The sequence below is a fragment of the Mus pahari genome, chromosome X (genome assembly GCF_900095145.1).
Source record: "Mus pahari chromosome X, PAHARI_EIJ_v1.1, whole genome shotgun sequence".
Classification (NCBI taxonomy): Eukaryota; Metazoa; Chordata; class Mammalia; order Rodentia; family Muridae; genus Mus; species Mus pahari.
The window spans coordinates 104570348-104591796 of NC_034613.1; the positions used below are offsets into that span (position 1 = coordinate 104570348).

Genomic DNA, 21449 nt, shown 5'->3' on the forward strand with positions numbered 1-21449 from the left:
TAGGTCTTTCACTTCCTTAGTTAGAGTCACACCTAGGTATTTTATATTATTTGTGACTATTGTGAAGGGTGTTGTTTCCCTAATTTCTTTCTCGTCCCATCTGTCCTTCGTGTAGAAGTAATGTTTGTCAGTTTTCTACATTCATGTACTGAAGTGGAATTTGAAATAATGAATTTTATGATTTTGGTATAAAGCCAACTTATTTGCTATGGTAGTACTGCTAAATTTTTTATTTTACAAAGTGTAACAAAGATGAAACAGAGTGTTTTACATGTATATATAACAAAATATTTACTCATCATATCTGGTAATATCTGTAGGATTAAGTATTGAGTTTTGATTCTATAATAAATCTTTTCAAGTAATAAATGGATAATGAAGATATAAATAAGAAAACAACATACAAAATGCTTTATGTAAAATATTTACACTATTATGTAGAACTCCACATGAAATGTTTACATTGTTATATTTGGTGGAGGCAAAATAAATCATATACCATTTAAGATTGCATCTGAAAACATTTATCAAATATGATTAAATTATTATTTATGAAGTACTTTTATTGTTTGTGTTTTCATTTAACTAGAAATTTTATGTCATTTAAAATGCTAAATTGTTGTTCCAAACAATATTTCATTGTACATTGTAGTTTCTGGTACAGCTGGCTAATATGAGCAATATGTTATAGAATTATAGCCTATCAGTTTCATCCAGCACTAATATTAAACATTTATACACAGCTATCCTTAATTTTATTCATACTTTTGATAAATCAACAGACCAATAAATCTTCTTTCCAACTATTTCTACCCTAACTCCTTGTATTTTAGTTTACTTTTTAATTTAAACTTTATTTTTGAACATTTTCATTGAAATATAATTATGTAATTTTCTGCTTTGCCTTTCCGCCCTTCAACTCCCGCCATGATACCTCACTCCAATTCTTTTCAATTGCTCCACTTTTCAAATGTATTTTTTATAACAAATGTATGTACACTGTATAAATATTTACAAATATGAATAGAACCGGATGAGTCCATTTTCTTGTTTGTGTGAATATAGTTTTATTAAAATTCTGAAAATTTATACCTAAATTTTTTTGGAAAAAGCAAATATGTGAACTAGGCAAAATTAAGTCACCAACATATGCCATAACATGTATTTTTTTAACTAAAATATATGTAAAACAAACACTAAAAGCACATACTAACTTATATATTGACTATGAAATATATATTAATACTACATACATATATATGTATAAATATGACATTTATTTCTTCATTATTAAGAATGTGTAAATGAAAGTACAGATATACAATTAGTAAATGCTATAATTTTACATTATGTGTATTTATATTTTCTAGCCAAATTAATGGAATCTAATAAATGATTCAAAAATATTTGATTAGCAAAATGCACAGAATTAAGAGTTCCAGTTATATTTTAGCATCAACAATATAAATAATTAATTAAAGGTGCTTGAAGATGAAGTGTAGTCTCATATTAAATATAGAAATAATTTTTCCTGCTCCTACAGGCATGTTATCATCAGTAAGTTTTATGTACAAAATGCAAATAATTTTGTCATTTCAATATGAAATTATTGTAGTAGAAAGCACATTTTCAAAGAGGACACACACATGCATACTCTGTGTGAGCATGCACACACATACACACAAATAAAATAGTTCTCAACCTCAATCCAATGTTTGGCAATGGATGTCTACATCAGTTTCAGTGAGCTATTGGGTGTAGCATTTCAGTGGACAGTTATGCTAGGTTCCTATCTGCAAGCAAAACAGTATCATAAATACTGTCAGGTATTGGTGCTTGCCCATGGGATAGGTCTCAAGTTTGGCCAGTTATTGATTGGGCATTCTGAGTCTTGGCTCCACCTTTGTCTCTACATTTTCTTTCAGATAGGACAAATTTGGGGTCAAAGTTTTGTGGATGGTTTGGTGTCCTTATCCCTTTAATGAGGGATGCCTAGTTACAAAAGATTGCTTCTTCAGGTTCCATATAACCACTGTTCTGAGTATAGACTGAAATTATCAGCATTGACTCCTGGGAGCCTCCTCTATCCCAGGTATTTAGCACTTCCTAGAGATTCCCCTCACCCCTGCAGCTTCAGATTCATTCTCTTACCATTCTACCCCTCTCTGTAGTTCCTACCCACACCTGATTCTGACACCCCCATTCCTGTCCTCATCCTCTCTTCCATCCAATTTTGCCCTCCCTCTGCCTCCTATGTCTATTTTATTCTCCCTTCTAAGTGAGATTCCAAGTATTTTTTTTCAAAATATGAGAATTTAAAGGGATTAGTACAAAGAATCCTATAATTACCAAAATCAGTTTATATTCTTAGTGTATATATAACTCATAATTAATATGTCTTAATTTCTTTCATTTTATAAAGAAATGGAGACAATTATTTCCTTCTTTAATTTTTACAATAGTTCCTCTAAACTCTACTTTTAAACAGGCATTGTTTTGGGCTCTGTCTTCAACTGGCTAAATGCAGTTTAACAAGAATCTTAAATTAATTTGGAGACAGTGCCCAACACTGATACTAATCATGGTGACCTGTCTCCAGTGAGAATCATTTTAACTTGATTTAGAAACTTCATATTTCTTCTATTTAATCTTGATAATTCTCTACTCACAAGGTCTATACTATACAACATACATTCCTACTCTGCCACAGCATTAAGTGTAAAAGAATTTAACAGAATTTTCTGTCCAATATAACATACTATATACCATAGTAGAACTAAAATATATTTTAACAAGTAACAGAATATTTGTCATTAATAAAATATTACTTTTAGCATATTTGATGAATATATATTTTATTTTCCACACAAGTCCTTAAATATTGAAAGACAATTAGCTAAAATGCAAATAAATAAAATAAATATGTAAAAATTTCAAATAATCAAAACAGGTAAAATCTAAAAGCAAATAAATAAAATAAATATGTAAAAATTTCAAATAATCAAAACAGGTAAAATCTAAAAGACATTTTTAAAAGAGAAAAAATATTATTTAAAATGAATTATAATCATATGGAAGCTTGAATTAATTACAAATAAAACAGAAATACTAATTTGTCTAAATCAGATGTTAATCACAGAAATAGTTTCAAAATATGTGAATGAAAACAGATATATCAGATAAGCAGTGAACATTAATTTATTTTAATAATATAGAAATAGATTTTAAGACACAGATATACCTAAGATAGCTAAAAATACATTAATAGTGATAAGAACATTTATTCCTAAGGAAAATATAAGAATGAAATGTACCTAAGTGCTTCAAAATAATGAAGTACATATGGTAAAAATAAAGTGGTTAAGAGATTATCTCAAATATTGCAAGATAATTTTCATAAGAACCCAAACAATACAATCAGCCATAGAGATCTAACTTGATACTAACCCAAAATATCTCTAAAATGCTTGAGAAGGTTTTTTTGTATTGTTTTATTTTGTTTTGCTTTGTTTTGTTTTGTTTTTGGTCTATTTCTCTCATCAATTATGACAGAGCATTAGTTTCACAAGAACAAAATACTATTTTAACATATTAAAAATAATGATGATACATAGATTTAACACTTCTAATAAATTATAAATTAAGTAAAATATAATGGCAAGAGGAAATTAAATACAGTACTTTAAAAGGGAAAAAAAAAACATTTTAAAGTAACACTCTTTTCCTGATGTGGGCCTCAAGTTACAACAACTATTGGTGAGTTGCTCCCACATGTTCTACACATCCATTGTCCTAACACATCTTGCAGGGATGGCAGAATGTAGTTGGGAGGTTTTGTGGCACAATTGGTGTCTAGATTTTTTTTTCCTTTGTCTGCAGAATATGTTCTTACACTAAAGAGACTAGAATATAGGTATGAAGGCTCCAATCCCACACCAGCTCAACTTCTCTTTGTTCAGTGAGCATGAACTTGATGTTATTTGCCTTATAGAAGCTTGTCATTTCCATGAGTTCCCACTTATTAATTGCTGTTCCTAGTGCCTGTGCTATTCGTGTTCTGTTCAGGAAGCTGTCTCCTATAGCAGTACACTCATAGCTGATGCCCAGTTTCTCTTCTTAGGCTTAGTGTGTCTAGTTTTATGGTGAGGTCTTCGAACTACTCAGACTTTAGCTTTGTGGAGGGTGACAAATATCGTTGTACATGCATTCTTCTACATGTAGACATCCAATTTACCCAGCATTATTTGTTAAAGTTGCTTTCTCTTATTCAGTGTATCTGACTTCTTTATCAAAACTCACTTGTCCATAATAGGGTGAATTTATATCTAATTCTTCAATTCAATTCAAATTAATCTATGTGTCTGTTTTTATGCCATTACCATGCAGGTTTTATTACTAGAGCATGGTAGTACACCTTGAAATCAGGGATACTCTTCCATCTAGGATTTCCTTTCTTTTTCAAGATTGTTTTAGTTGTCATGTTTTTTTGGTTTGTTTCTCCCTATGAAGGTGAAAATTGTCTTTTCAAGGTCTGTAAAGAATTGTATTGAAAATTTGATGTGGATTCCTTTGAATTATTCAATCACTTTTGTTAAGATTTTTAATATGTTCATCCTACTGATATATGTACATGGGAGATCTTTCCATATTTTGATTTCTTAAGTTTTCTTTTTCAAAAACTTAAAATTTTTATCATACTAGTCTTTTACTTGCTTAGTTGGAGTTATTCCAAGATATATTATTTGAGAATATTATAAAGGGTGTTGAGAAAAGTCTAATTTTTCTAATAAACTTAAAATATTACACAAGTGGAATCAATGTCTTACTGATAGATATTAATATTATGGTTCATATATTAATATATGTATGTTTTAAATGAAAACTATTTTAGTGCAACAAGCAATAATTTAATTTATTGTTTAGAATTATTTTTATCATTTAATTCTAACTTCTGTCTTAGGTTGTTACTATTAAGAATTGCTAGAGCTTGGCAAACAGCACTGTGATTTAAAGCTTGTACAAGAATAGAATTCAGTTCATAGTATTTGTGGCAGGCAACTCACAATCACTTGTGAACTAACTTCAGGAAATTTAATACTTTCTTCAGGCCTTAGATGACACCTGAATACCTTTGTATATGCTACACACACACACACACACACACACACACACACACACAGACACACACAGAGACACACACACATGCATACACACACATGCACACACAGTGAGAAGGAGGGAGGGAGAGAGAGTCAAAAATAATATGACAAAAATTCTTATATTAGTCACCTTTCTATTTAATTTAAAGTCACATGTTCTGCTTGTACAATTGTCGCAGACTGGCCTCAGTCGGCCCCCCTCAATCCACGGGAGAAATCAGGGTTCCGGATAGGTGGGCAAAGAGTTGGTGAGAAATGACAAACAAATATGTACACAAGGGAGTGTGATATTTGAATATAATTTCTCAAATCAAGCATCAGACTTTTAATACAGAAGAAAATACGGAAGTTAGGTGACACATCAGCAAGGTAGAATGAGGTTACTGGATGCTTAATGACTCTAACACAAAACAGAAGAATGCAAACACAAAGACTAGCAGGAATTGGGCAATAAAGTAACTGAGACAAAGTCATCTCTATCTAAGGTCAGCTATACTCGTAGAAGCCAGGTGTGAGGTCTTTACACTCCAGTGGCAAGGGCTTTCATGTCCAAGCCGTAGTTCTAATTAGGGAGTTCTGCTCTAGTTAACCTTCTCATGAATAATGTAATACTCCAAAACCACAGCCTGATCTACTTCCTAAACCACTGTAAATTCCTCTATATGGGAGTGACTTGGCTTTTATTCTAAGTGATAGTGTGGGGGGACTTTCTAGTAATAAGTAATGTCATCTGCCATACGTAACTATAATAAGAATTCCAAACTTACTTTGCTATGCTTGCCCTGAGATTTCCAACTCTATGTAGTAGATAGTAATGCCTGACTTCATTCACTATCTCTCTTACAATACTAGAGGCAATTCTGAATGGCACTGAATAGGCAACATTCTTACTGAATTCCAAGCCCAGGGTCAGCTCAAGGACTACCTAGGGCATTGGTGAAGGCCAAGAAGCAAGGTTCAATTTTGCTTAGGTATTTGGCAAGTCATTGATTGGAGGCACCCATAATAAAACAGTACTGAAGCACACAGATCCATTCGCAAGGACAAGTTTGGAGCATTCATTACACAGCATGCCATGGTTCCAGGAGACTAAGTTTCTGTGAACTTTTTGCCTCAGGACTGCGTCCAGGCTTTAGGCCTGTCATGCGGGTCACTACTGGAGTGGATGGAGCATACAATATTTTTGATATTTCATTCCATAGTGAGACTGCTTCACTGTTGTCACATTTGTGAAGTAGCATGTAATTTGGGGAAATATTTGATATTGGAATCCACTTTTCTTATGGATGAAAAATGAATAGTGGGAGGAGAAGAACAATGAAGGTAATGCTAAAGCTCATAACTACAAGGGCCTTAGGATACCAATCAGATCTCAACTGTATAGCTGAAACTTTGTCTTTTCAACATTAAAAAAATTTCAATTATGGTTTGTATAACATATGACTATTGTTTAATGTAACAATTCAATTTAAAATAAATTGTGCCACCATGTGTTGATTATAAGGGCTGCTTTAAAATGAACTTTTTTTTTTTGATAACTAAACTTGTTCTCCAGAAATACTAATAAGTATTGGAAAAATCTTATTGCAGAAATAGCATCACTCTTCATATTGGGTTCAGTGAATCTTTAGCTATGTGGGTTAATTTGATACACATATTATATACAACATCAATAATTAAAGTTTAAACCACACAAATCTAAAGAGATTAAAATATGGTTTGAGTATTTCAAAATCCTCTACTATTCATTGCACCATAGTTTATTAAGGTCTATTTTGCTGATACACGGGGTGAGCTCCATATTTCTTAGGCAGTTACTTGGGAAAATAAAATGAACACTTGATAACTGTTTCTAAAAAACTTATAATATCAGTTATAATCTGATATTTCTCTAAAACACAATATTGAAGCATTCAGTGGTGCAATAGGAATGCCTCAGGAAGAAAAAGAGAAAGATGAGAAGAAATGTTAAAAATATATCTCATTCCTTTTCATGAGATCTCTGCTTTAAACATTAATTAATCTCTACAAGACTCCTATCATGTGATCATTCGCTATCAGAGAAAACAACTGTATTAAGTAAAACAGTTTAACATGAACTCTCCATAAAACAAACTTTTAATTGTGTTTGCAGATGGCACTAGAATAGTTAAAATATCTATATTCGTCCCCATATTCATGGAGTTTAAAGGATCATAGGGAACATTATAAACACATTTAATCAGATCTATAAATTTGAAATCAGAGTTTTAAAGGAATGGGATTTCCCCGTTTCTTGAAAGCCATGCTCTATGTAACAAATATTAATATGAGCCAGGGTATTGTTCTTATAAAACAATTTAAAATTTATGTAAATATATTAGTATTTAGAATGAAAGGAAAGTATTGTTCAGTTGAATTGAACACCATAAAAGCACATTTTCTCTTTGAGACAAAACATAAGAATTATATTCTCACAGTAGCCTTCATTTTGCTCTGCTTTGATATATTTCAATATGCTGTCATTTTTTTCTCACTAATACTCCACAACTAAAGATGACAACAGTTCTTTTAAAAATGGTTTTCTAGGAGAAATATTGAAGTTAACTTCTCTAAATCTATCCATTGTGGTTTTCTATTTTTATTTTCCTGATGTATACTTTATGGCTCCTCACTATATTAAACTGGTGTACATTTGGACTAACATTTGGTCATAAATTTAACCATGACTTGGGTTGGAATTTCTTTCTTCAACATAATGAAATGCTCAGCTATACTAATAAACCATAATTTTCCTACAGAAAAATTACTGTAATATCCACTGGGTATTTGGATGCTGTAGGAGAAAAATATATTTTCCTAGGAGGAATGTTCATTTCATCAATGTTAAGTGTTATTAATGAGTCTCAGAATCCCTCTGAGGATGTTGTTTTAAATGTAATTAATTTAAACCCCAACAATTTGTAAAGCACATAATTTTGAACTTGTTCTGAGTTAATCTGTGCCAGTCCCTTAACTCCTCTTAGGGAAACACTTGTTAAACTAATTAAATGATATCAATAATACTACAAGAGGCTACAGAGTTCACTAAGGAAATTATATTTAAAATATTTCAGCACCATAAATTCACACAGAAGTATATAGAAAGTTAACTACATTTCTGTTTGCCTCATTTGTTTGAAATGTATTTACTTATAGTGGTTTTAAATAATACAAAAAGCAAATTGCCAAATTAATTATGAAACGTATTTCAGTTACGATTAGAATTTTCATCCACATATTCTGAATTATCAAGTTTAAGTACATTTAACTAAAAATAATTTATAAAATTTAGAAAGATATACATGTGTTATGGAGACTGTCCATAAAATTGGGCATATCTATGACATTTATTAGCTCTATTACTATTTTACCTTCTTATAGAGGATTAGTAATAGTCTTCAAAAATCTTTGTTTTCTAAATATTGTAATACCTATTATTTAAGCAAAAAATATTAGGGAAAACAACACCAATAAGTTTTAAATTTTTTAAAATATTACTTCAATATTGAAAAAATAAATTTTAATTAGCACTGAGATGTATTTTTATTCATACTGTATCATTTGTAGCTATATAATGAAACAAGTTGAAATATTTTATTATTGCCTAGGGAAAGTTTTAGAAATTTTATTAAATTAAAAACATTTTAATTTTAAATGACATCACTTTCCTCTTCTTTAGTTCCTCTGCATCCTTCCAAGACCACTGCCTCCAGTTCCTTCCATATCCACCACACTCTACTCTCAAATTGATAGTTTCTTTATCATCATCATCTTTATCATTATCATCATCTTAAACATTACATGGAAACACACATGTAATATGTATGTACACAGATATAATTATGAATAAATAAATAGATAAAACAGCTGAATACATTGTATATATGTTTGTATATGGTTTTAAGACTAACAGCTTTATTTTCTTCATTAAATTATTTATTTATTTTCTTTACATCCTGATTGTAGCTTCCCTTCCCTCCTCTCCTCCAAGTTCAATCCTATACTCTCCTCTCTTCTCTCCCTTCTCCCTTTCCCCTCTCTTCTCTCTTCTCTCTCCCCATCGTCCCTCCCTTTCTCTTCTGAAATGGTGAGGTCTCCCATAGATATCAACTGCCTTGGCTTATCACATTGTCCTAGGACTAGGTGCTTCTTTTCCTACTGTGCCTAGGCTAGACAAGGCAGCTCAGTTATGATAAAGAGATCCAAAAGCAGGCAGCAGAGTCAGAGACAGCCCTAGTTCATTCTGTAAGGGGATCCATATGAAGACCAACATGCACATATATTACAGGTGTGTAGAGGGCATAGTTCCATCCCATGCTTGCTCTTTTCTTAGTAGCTCAGTCTCTGTGAGCTTCAAATGCCCAGCTTAGTTGATTCAATAGGATTTAGTGTGCTGAGCTCTTTGGCTCAGTGAATCTTTCCCCACCCTCTTCCACAAAATTCTCCAAGCTCTTCATTATGTTTGACTTGGGTCTCTGCATCTGTTTCTGTCAGCTCTCAGAGGACAGTTTTGTTAGGCAACTATAGGAGAATATCATTAACAGTGTCATGTGTGGGGTCTCTTTCACGGCATGGGTCTCAAGTTGGGCCAGTCATTGGTGGCTATTCTATCAATTTCTGCTCCATCTTTATTTCTGCACATCTTGTAGACAGGAAAAAAGATGTGTGTTAAAGGTTTTGTAGCTGGGTTGTTTTCCTCATACTTCCATTAGAAGTCTTCCCTAGTTAAAGTATTTGGCAATTTCAGTTTTATGTCTTCTATTGCTAGTATTCTTAGCTAGGGTTACCCTCATAGATTACTTGGAGTTTACGTGCCTTAGGATTATTTTTAATCTCAGAGATTTATCACACACACACACACACACACACACACACACACACACACACACACACACACACCAATTACAGTTCTCTCTCCCTCTGTTCTCCTAGATGTGAATTCTCCTACTCCCTTCCTACCTACACTCCTTTCATCCACCCCAATTTCTACTTCATTTTTCTGTCTCAGTAATATTCAAGTATTCTTCATGGGGCCCTCCTTGGTAAATACCTTCCTTATTTTGTGGATTATCTTTGGATATCTTTGAATTTTCTATGGTTATATGTCACTTTATGGTTAATATACATATATAAACTAATGAGTAAATACCATAAATGTCTTTCTACATCTGGGTTAACTCACTCAGAGTGATATTTTCTAGTTTTTTGCTTGCAAATTTTATAAGATATTTGTATTTATCCATTTATCCATTCTTCAGTTGAGGGACATCTAGTTTGTTTCCAGGTTCTTGTTATTATGAGTAAAGCTGCAGTGAACATAGTTGAGCAACTGAACTTGTAGTATGGTGGAACAAGTTTTGAGTTTATGTACAGGAGTGGTCAGGATTAATCTTGAGGTGGAACTATTCTAAATTTTCTTAAAACTGCCAACTTGATTACCAAAGTAGTTGTCCAAGTTTGCACTCCCACCAGCAATGGAAGAGTGTTCCCTTGCTCCACCTCCTTGCCACTATGAGCTGTCACTTGAGGTTTTCATCTTAGCCATTTGGATGGGTGTAAGATGGAATCTCGATTATTTCGATTTGCATTTCCCTGATGACTAAGGATGTTGTGCATTTCTTTAAATGATTCCAATATATTAGAGATACCTTTTTTGATAATTCTCTGTTTAGATCTGAAGCCCATTTTAATTGTGTTATCTTGTTTATTGATATCTTATTTCTTGAGTTCTTTATATACTTTGGATATCAGCCCTCTGTCAGATGTAGAATTAAAGATGGGTTTTAATTACTATTGCTCTATAGTATAACTTGAAATCAGGGATGGTGATACTTCCAGAAGTTTTTATGTTTTATTATTGTGCAGGATTATTTTAGCTATCCTGTGGGACCCTATAATAATTTTGCCTTCCTTATTATGGTGCCTATTGGTATTTTGTTTGTTGATGTCTTGTTTATACAGGCCTTTCCATGACATTATTTTTCACAAAAGGCATGTTTGTGTCCCAGCTTTTAAAATCTTTCCGTTCCCTCTTCAGCAATAGTCTCTGAGTCATAGATTCAGGTGTTATGAAGCTGAAGTAACCAGAAGGGCTGGATTCTCCACAGTTCATGGATCTCTATATTATGTTCACTTGTGGTTTTCAGTGATGGTCTCCACATGCTATGCAGAGAGGATTAATTGAGGAGTGCTAGCTATACCTATTGGCATCAATATTACATTCAAAATGTAGTTATATATTGTGCTGGTCTAGCACAGTGGTGGTAGCTGATTCTTTTTCCAATGCCCATAATTTCACTAGTCCTGGGAAGCTTGCTAGGTTTTCAGTACCAGACATGATTGTTCTCCTTTTGAATGAACCTTAAGTCAATTCATGGAGCTCTTGAGTTTCAGAAACCTATGAGTGCCACTGATTGTACCTTTATTAATATCTTTCAATGTTGATTGTTTTGGTTCATAGGTGCTGCAGTTAGATAGAACTATTGATTGCTTCCATCACATGGCACCTTACACAGTGTTTTCTGGAACCAGGAAAGTTTAATATGTAAACAAATGCCTTAGTTTCATTTCATATTAGTGAGAAAAAATACCTGGAAGAAAGCAACTTAAGGAAGAAAGAACTTATTTACTCACGATATGACGTTACAATAGATCCACAAAAAGAAGTCCTGGTAACAGTAACTAAAGCCACATTTATAGTCAAGATCAGAGAACAATAAACTAAGATATGCATGCTCATGCTTTGTTAGTATAGAGTTCAGAATCCAAATCCTACTCATGGTATTGTCAGGTCCTAGGATAAGATGTTGTGCATAAAATGCAACTTAATTCAAGGCACTTCCTTATTCAAACTTCTTTATTAGGCTATTCTGGATTGTTTTACATAAGAAGGTAACATCAAGGATGATGAATGTCAGAACGGATTAGAATTACATATATTCAACTGTAAGAAAAAAATACCAACATTTAACAAATAAAATTTATCCAGTAATACCATATATTAAAATTGAAAGTGAAAAAATCCACCTAGATAAACCATGAAGTTTTCTTTCCTTTTTATTTGAAAGACTCCCCAGAGTATAATTTGGATCCACCTTACAAAGTATTATCAGTTTGTTTGAAATGTACTTTTTAGGTATACTTGCTGAAAAATATAAAGTGTGTAAATGTTAATCACAAGATCTTGTACTAAAGGATTCTCTGAATGAAAAAGAAATGTGTGTATATGTGTATCAGCATTAATTAGAGTCAGTTACTTTTGTGCCCCCATTTATTTGAATTTAGTTGGGATTCATAACCAGTGAAGACTTATAGAAACTTGGACCTTTGTAATTATCTTTGCCATCTACACTACTTAAAACAGGGTTCATATATTTCTCCTCATATTTCCAGCTAATTAGCTTAAAAATTTTTGGGGATTCTTTATCCTTTCCATAATAGAGGAGACCTTTGGTTATACAAATGTATGCCCATATCCAATATTTAGTTTCTGTGGATTTAAGCTCAAGTTTCTACAGTTGCATGGCAAGTATTTCCCATTGAGCCATGTCTCTTATCCCGAGTCTCTGTTATTTTTATTTAAAATATTTACTTGTATTCATGTGCAAAAATATTAGAAACACGGTCATCATTCACCAAGCACACATGTACAAAAGAGAAAAATGAATGAAATTTTATTTATGAATTTAAATATCAATATTTTGAACTTAATAATAAAATTTCATTTTAACCTAATTATTTTCATGATTATTATCTAACATAAATATTTTAGCTTCATTTAATTAATTAATAGCTGTAACTAAAATCTTAGAAAATTAGGAGGCTTTTTTTTTTTTTTTTTTTTTGGTTTTTCAAGACAGGGTTTCTCTGTATAGCCCTGGCTGTCCTAGAACTCACTTTGTTGACCAGGCTGGCCTCGAACTCAGAAATCTGCCTGCCTCTGACTCCCGAGTGCTGGGATTAAAGGCATATGCCTTGAGGAGACAATTTTTATATCTAAAACTTTAAATTATTTTATTTTACTCTATTAATTCAATATTGTATACACAAAAACACACAAATTAAATCATTATACCACTGTTATGCTTTGAGTGGGTCAAAAAGTATATGAAGGAATCTAAACATCTTATAAAACTCTAGAGATTGTGTTATCCATTTCACAATTAAACCAATTCCGTGGTCCTTTTTATAGGACTACTGTATTATAGAATTACTGCTTCTGCTTGTGAGGAATATATTTTCAACTCTTTCCAAGTTAGGTTTTAAATCTGATCCCTACATTTAAAACATTTCAAAGACTGGGCAAATATTTCAGTGAGAATATCATTTGCCATGAAATATGAGGATCTGAGATTGAATTTCCATTATCCATTAATATGCCCCCCCCCCAAAAAAAATAACCTAACAAAAGAAACCAAGAAACAAACAAAATGCTAGGCACACTTGAAAGGCCTGGTGATCCAAAGAGTTTACTGGCCAGTCAGCCCAAGAGAAGCAGTGAGGCACCCACTCAATGAGAGACCCTGTCTCAAGACACTAAATTGGAAAGTAATAGGAGACACTTTTGCTCTGGTACAGGAATGAATGACTGCAGACACAACAGTTCCACATGCAGATGTATTTTATGCATAAAGCACACAACATATACACAAAACAATAAAATTTAAAAGTTAAAATATATAGCAAAGTATATATTTATAAAGACAGTGTTTATTGCATCCTGTACTATTTCATTAGAACTATTTTGAACTACAGCCAAACAGAAATTAATTATATAGCACTTATTTTCTTGACATTTGATAAACACTCATATATATATATATATCTCATTCTGTATAGTTCCATACACTCTGAAAAATGTTTCATGGATCTACTGTCATCTTAGCACAGTGAAAACATCAGTAATAGAGTTTCTTTCTGCTGCCTGTTAGTCAAGACTTCCTTCATTACCAAGACCTGGAAAGCATTGGCAAGTTTATCATCCCTATAATCTTAACCTTTGCATAAGAATATGTAATTCAACCCACACATATTATAGACTGCTAATTCCATCCTTTTTTACCTTAAATTTCACTCATGTACTTTTATTCCTTTCCTATTGGGATTTCTCATCTACTATGCATATAATTGGATAGTCAAAAAAGTAATCTGCAGATATGTTTATTCTGTTTTTTTTTTTAATCTTTTCATTTCTTACAGTGCCTTTTACCCAACTATTCATCCCCTTCCTGCTCTTTATGTGACTTTAGGAATATTACCTGACAATTGGACACTAGTTGTAAAGACACTAGAGTTCTCCAATGTATTTAAACAGACTGCCAACTTTTCAGTTAGATATGACTTATTTTATGTAGATGATAATAAAAAAATATTTTGTTTTGTTTTCTGTACCCTGACAGCTGCAGAAATAACAGTGCAACCAACTGTGGAAGAAGCCTCCGATACCTGTACTCAAGAATGCCTCATCTTGGGCCACTCTGACTCCTGCTGGATGCCAGCTACTCTGACCAATCCTAGCCCTTCACAGATAAAGACCTCTGCTATCTGCCACAGCCCACCCAGGCCCCGCTTGTCAGTTCGTTGCTACAGCCCTCCAGTGACACAGACAGTCGCTATCTGTCACAGTCCCCCTGTGACACAAACTATTGCATTGTGTCATAGCCCTCCACCAGTACAGGCTACTGTACTTCGCCATAGTCCACCACCAGCACAGGCCGCTGCAGTCAGCTACAGCCCAACTCTAGTACAGGCTGTGGTGATTCACCACAGTCCTCCTCTGCCACAGGCTGCCACTCTCCATCGCACTCAGGCACAACCACCAATGGGTTTGCAGCAGGGATGGGTGCAAGGTGCTGGAGTGGATGGACTATATCCTATTGATCAGGGAGTACAGGGCAGTACAAGAGCTCAATTTTACACCATGGCTGAAAGATTTCATCCCGATGATGACTCAATTAAAGTCATTCCCTTGACCACCTTTACTTCAGGTCAACAGGCCAGATCCTCAAGAGGTGATTCTCCCATCATAGAGGAACACCCCTTGTAAAGCCTATATGGATACTTCACATTATATATAATATATATATATATATATATATATATATATATATATATATATATATATATAAAGATTAACATTCAATTTTAATGAATATTCCAAATTGGCAGGTTTGTAAATAGCTGTGTAAATAGAAACAGATACCAGAATAAGACTAGAGCTAGACCCTTAGTCAAAAGATGATAACATTAATTTAAAATTTAATTTGGACTGTGAATTTTCAAAAGAAGTAAATAAAAAATTTATATTCCTTTGTACAGAAAGGCTTATCATGACAGAAATTAATATATATATTTCTGATGTAATCTGATGAATTTTTATTTTTTACTACCATGTGCAATATTACTGATTTCTTCTTTTCTGATTTTTGTGGATTCAGTATGTAGTTATTGGGAAATTGGCCAAGATCTGATTTTCCAAGTTTAGCTTTAGTTTGTCTGTTTTTCCAAGTTTGCCTTTAGTTTTTGTAAGTATTGTTTCAGATAAAATTAGATGGCACAGTTCTATAGCATTTTTGTTAATCTTTTGTTTTGTTTATCCTAGTTGCCTTTGTTTCTTTTTTTATTGTCTGTATTTCTAACTTCAAAAATGTACAGTAGGGGGTGTAAATAAAATCTTTTCCAGTTCTTGTCTCTATCCCTGTTTTTTATTTTTTCTACCTTTATTTCAAGTATATATTGATATAATTTGTATATACATTTTTCAAAAAGAACATATACAAACTGTACAGAGCTAGGTTTCAACCTATTTCTCTACTCTTTAGTAGAGTTCGAGACACTGAAGTGCAATAGCTATGCCCAAATTAGGCAACTATTAGCCAGAATGGGCCTGTGCTTTTTTTTATATTTATATATTTTTGTAGTGTAGTATAAAGTACATCAGAAATACTATTCTATATGCCATGATAAGCCTATATACCAATAAAAATTGGGTATTTATCTTCTGGAACTTGTATATAAAAGTCACAAAGAAGGTGGGCAGGTTCAATGAATTATTAGTACACAACTCTTACTGCAAAGCACTATTTCTAAAGATAATTGAGATGATTTAAATATTGATTTGACAGTTCAAATTGATGTTATTAAAAATGCTCAGTAAAAAGAACAAACAAAAAATTGTACATAAAACCCCGAACTAAGGATATAAAGCTAAGGGATTATTTTCATCAATCTAGCTCAATTTACTGAAGAAAACTACTGAAAACAAGGTGAAAGTCAGGAAAAACTTTTTAAGAGACTTAATTCTAAATCTACCAAGTATATTACAGCACTGAATTTCAAGGAGGTGTACAGAGGGAGAATTGAGGTTCATGACTGCTTCTTGGGGTGGATAAGAAATACCCCAGTAACACACTGAGCAACAAAATCTCACATATGACACGAATACATTATAAGCAAACAATACAGTCATATCCATAGTAAACAACATTTTCCATTTGTTGCCTACACATTAATTTCCGTATTGTCTATGTAACTGGCCATTATCTTTTGTGTGCACATATCACAAATTTAGAGAAACAACACAAGCTTAATTTACCTCCATAACAAAATCAAGAAAATGTCTTGTTTCAGTATCATACTAAACCAAGAATTAATTACTGTTTGGGTTGGGGGGGTCCAGAATATTTTGTGTTTGGTTCAATTAGATGTAGACTTTGTAATGTGTAACTTGAAGATATGTAATTTATGATTAATTGTGTGTAAATGTTGTAATATAAACTGTGGTAAATGTATAATTTCATGAGTAATGTTTTCCAATGAATGTTGATAAAAGTTTTCCTTTGTGTGACTGGCAGGTTAAGTAGCATTTTGAGAATGTATTGTTGTTCCCTTTGTGAAGCTCACTAAATTGTATATGATTTGGTGTATAGAATAACTTAACTTTTAACATCTAGAGTCTAATTAGTGAAATTTCAAATTAATTAGTATAATTGCTTTTTCCTCTTTGTATTTGTTAGTGGTTCCAGGGATTTGAGGCATGCTGGTTTTCCAGATGCACAAAACCCCCAAAATATTGATGGTGTTTGAAACTTTATTGAAATAAGATCGTGTATATGTATTGATATTGTTGTTATTAATGTTGTTAATAAAAATTCTAAACCTGGGGAAGATAAAGAAACCCAGAATGACAAAATCAGTGCTTCCAGTAGAGTTAGACTGCTGTTTTTCCTCTAAACACGTATTCAAAATAGAAAAAGAAAAAAAAAAAAACAGAATTGTGAAGGTGAGGATTATTTGTTTTAATTATTTATACATTTTCTTCCATGACTAGTATAGTTATATTCATACTCATATATACAAACTTGAAAGGAGATTAAAATTGAGAGTAATTTTTTCAAATAAAGAATACATCAGAAAACTGAATGCTTATTTTATTAATGAAAATACAAAATCTGAAATTGAGATTTTTTTTTCTGATAACTGAATTAATAGGGAAGCTTATATCCTTATGTTTAACAATTTGGGAAGTATTGATACCTTTCCTAGAAATATAGGAATGAACAGATATGCTTTTTTTGCCCTTTCTAAATCTGGTTTTATAATCAGACTTAGACAGTGTTTAGGAAATTAAATGACTGGGCACTCTCTTCTGGTTTTATACCACGGAGATGTTGAAGGGAAGCAGGCTGAGCAAAGCCAAAGAGGCAAGGGGTGTGAGCCCAGTTCTTTTCCCCTATGCATTCTCTTTCTTAGCTTCCATTAGGTGTAGCCTTGGAAACCAGAAACTTCCATTGCTATAGATTTGGTGAGATATTTCTCATCACATTCTAAATTCTTTCTTTGAATGGGTGGACAGAACTATAGGTTTATAAAGCTCATACATGGTTCTTCTGAAAAGCAAAATATGTCCTCCTAGAACTACAAGATGTCTGTCCTGATTTCATCATCAGTCAAAAATTTTTCGCTCAGAAAAAGAGAAAGATTTGATTTTATTTGAACTTATAAAGTGATATGGTATTTTCACATGTTTGCAAGACTGGATATTCTATATTGTGGCCATATTCTGTTAAAAGGTGACTATTAATTTTCTAGCTATAGCTTTAATATACACACTTGTAATTGTATTTAAACACTGTGTATCTCATGTGCTAAATACATATACATTCATTTCTCAAACTTTATCTCCAAGTTTTAACTAATACTGTGTCAGTATATTAAAACTAACTTTTACATATGATACAAACAATGTAAACAATTTAGAAAATAAATTTTATGTAGTCCCATTTAGTAATTTAACATTTTATTTTTAGTTACACAAATTTGGTTGGAAAATATATTGTTAAATGATGAGTGGTATTGTGCAATGGTGACAGTATGAAGAGCTTCTGCCTTCTCAAACTAATGTTTGTCACACACTTTCATTAAAATGGTAAAATAGACTAAATAGATCCTATATTGGGCAGTCCTTAAAATTCAATCTTCTCATATACAAAACTTAACTTTCATTCATGATTAAATACATTACATTTACTCCTAAGCATATTCAAAGGTTTCCTAAATTTTTTTTATTAAGGCGTTTTATATATATATATATATATATATATATATATATATATATATATATATATATAACATATTTATAAAGTTATGATTTCCTTTGTATTCTTTTGATTTATGATTCATTAGAGTTATAGTTTGGCTTTTTTTCTTTTTGTTTTTGTAAGCTGGGCTCTAGTTACATTGTAGTGAAAATTTTTCTCACAAATGTAGGGTACTATTTTTGGTATTTCCAACTGGCCCAATTGGCCCACATAGTATGGGAGCAGAGCAAGTGACTATATACAGACAGAGACATTTTTATAACATGTGCCAATTATCTCACTACAGAATCTTAGAGAGGAAACTTAATATATTCATCCACAGTAGCTTTCTTACAGTAACCACCAATGTGCTTTCCATAAATATGATTGTTATAAGCACTGCAAGTTTGTAACAGTAAGACTGGAGAAGAAAAGACTGCTCATAAAAATGTGTGTGCACAAATTATAATAAGAAGGCAATTGTTTTGTGGTTGTATATGATAATTTTAAGAATAAAATTTGTGAAATTTATGCTGTCCCTGCTTAAAATATTTGAAAATTGTGAACTGTGTATTTATGTTTGTATTGGGGAAGACTCCTCTTCTGTGACATCATACAGCTTCTAAAAGTTAACAGTATTCCAAAGTATCAGATTCTTTGGAAGTGAAGGATTGGATATTTTTTGGACCAGTATGGCAGTATGTAGTCCAGTGGCAACTGTGTATTAATTGTTCTATTTCAGGTTCTGTATTGCATGTTTTCTTATGCATAAATATAGATATTAATAAAGTAGTTATGAGAAATAATTGTTTTATTATGTGGTTTTGTGGATTCAAATGCCAAAACTTGAACTGGCACATTTGCCTATGATATATAGTCCCTGGGTTCAAACACCAGCAATGCCAAAATAATGACAAAAGTTTTGTTTTTGTTTTTCTTTTCTATTAAATTTGTTTTTAAATTTACTTATATGAAAATTAAAGGAGGAATGAAGTATCCACACATTGGTCTTCCTTCTTCTTGATTTTCTTGTGTTTCAAAAATTGTATTTTGGGTATTCTAAGTGTCTGGGTTAATATCCAATTATCAGTGAGTACATATCAAGTGACTTCTTTTGTGATTGGGTTACCTCATTCAGGATAATATCCTCCAGATACAACCATTTGCCCAAGAATTTCATAAATTCATTGTTTTTAATAGCTGAGTAGTACTTCATTATGTAAATGCACCACATATTCTGTATCCATTCCTCTGTTGAGGGACATCTGGGTTCCCATGTGTGGATACTTGACCTTACAGCCCAAGCCATTAGTGTTCTGTTCAGGCATTTTTCCTGTGTGCTCATATCTTCGAGGCTCTTCCCCACATTCTCCTCTATAAGTTTCAGTGTATATGGTTTTATGTGGAGTTCCTTGATCCACTTAGACTTGAGCTTTGTATAAGGAGATAAGAATGGATCAATTCGCATTCTTCTACATGATAATTGCCAGTTGAGACAGCAACTGATTTCCACTGTCTGATTTCCACTGAATGGTTAAATCTCCTTTGGCAAAGATCAAGTGACCATAGGTAAGTGGATTCATTTCTGGGTTCAGTTCTATCCCATCAATCTACCTGTATTTCACTGTACCAGTACCATGCAGTTTTTGTCATAGTTACTGTGTAGTACAGCTTGAGATCAGGGATGTTGATTCCACCAGGGGTTCTTTTATTGTTTAGAATAGTCTTTGCTCTCCTAGGTTTTTTGTTATTCTAGACAAAATTGCAAATTGCCATAACTTGGTGAAGAATTGAGTTGGAATTTTGATGGTGATTGCACTGAATCTGTAGATTCCTTTTGGCAAGTTAGCCATTTTTTACTATATTAATCCTGCCAATCCATGAACATGGGAAATCTTTCCATCTTCTCAGATCTTCTTCGATTTCTTTCTTCAGAGACTTGAAGTTTTTATCATACAGATATTTCAATTCCTTAGAGTCACACAAAGGCATTTTATATTATTTGTGACTATTGTGGTGGGTGTTGTTTCCCTAATTTCTTTCTCAACCTGTTTATCCTTTGTGTAGAGAAAGGCCACTGATTTGTTTGAATTCATTTTATATCCAGCTACTTCACTGAATTTGTTTATCAGGTTTAGGAGTTCTCTGGTAGAATTTTTGCTGTCACTTATATATCCGATCAAATCATCTGCAAATAGTGATATTTTCACTTCTTTCTTTCTAATCTGTGTCCCTTTGATCTCCTTTTGTTTTCTAATTGCTCTGGCTATGACTTCAAATACTATATTAGGAATGTATAAACTGGAATGCTTCTATAAAAATGGTTAATAGTCGTAGAAAAATATAGTACAAGAAAATAATATAAATTTACCAGTGCACTGTTTATGTTAGAAATAAATTGGTCTCTGAAGTATGAGAATTGTTTTAGGTTCAAAATTTATAATACATGTGATTGTATATTTTTCTAGGACTAAATTTTAATGAAATACAGTGAAACTAGCAACCTTAATATTGTGCTTATTTCACAGGTTCAAACACCATCTTTCTATATACTACAAAACAAACACAAGCCAAAAGAAATGATTTAATCAAATGATAAATAGTTATCATCATTAATAATTTTGATCACACTCTGTCAGGTGAGGTAAAAAGCTATTTTGATATCAATAGAAATGGTTATAAATAATTTTTG

The 21449-nt window shown here is 32.3% G+C and overlaps 1 protein-coding gene across 2 annotated transcripts in view; it reads left to right on the forward strand.

Moving 5' to 3' along the window:
• The window catches only part of Pcdh11x (protocadherin 11 X-linked), a 524801-nt gene extending 509568 nt beyond the window's left edge, over positions 1-15233 (forward strand). Inside the window, exon 8 of one of the 2 annotated variants that reach the window (XM_021187467.2) lies at positions 14579-15233. In XM_021187467.2, the coding sequence (XP_021043126.1) occupies positions 14579-15225 (647 nt within the window). In that variant the 3' untranslated portion in view covers positions 15226-15233. The remainder of the gene's footprint in view (positions 1-14578) is intronic. The other variant, XM_021187468.2, reaches the window with a different exon arrangement.
• The last annotated feature ends 6216 nt before the right edge of the window (positions 15234-21449 follow it).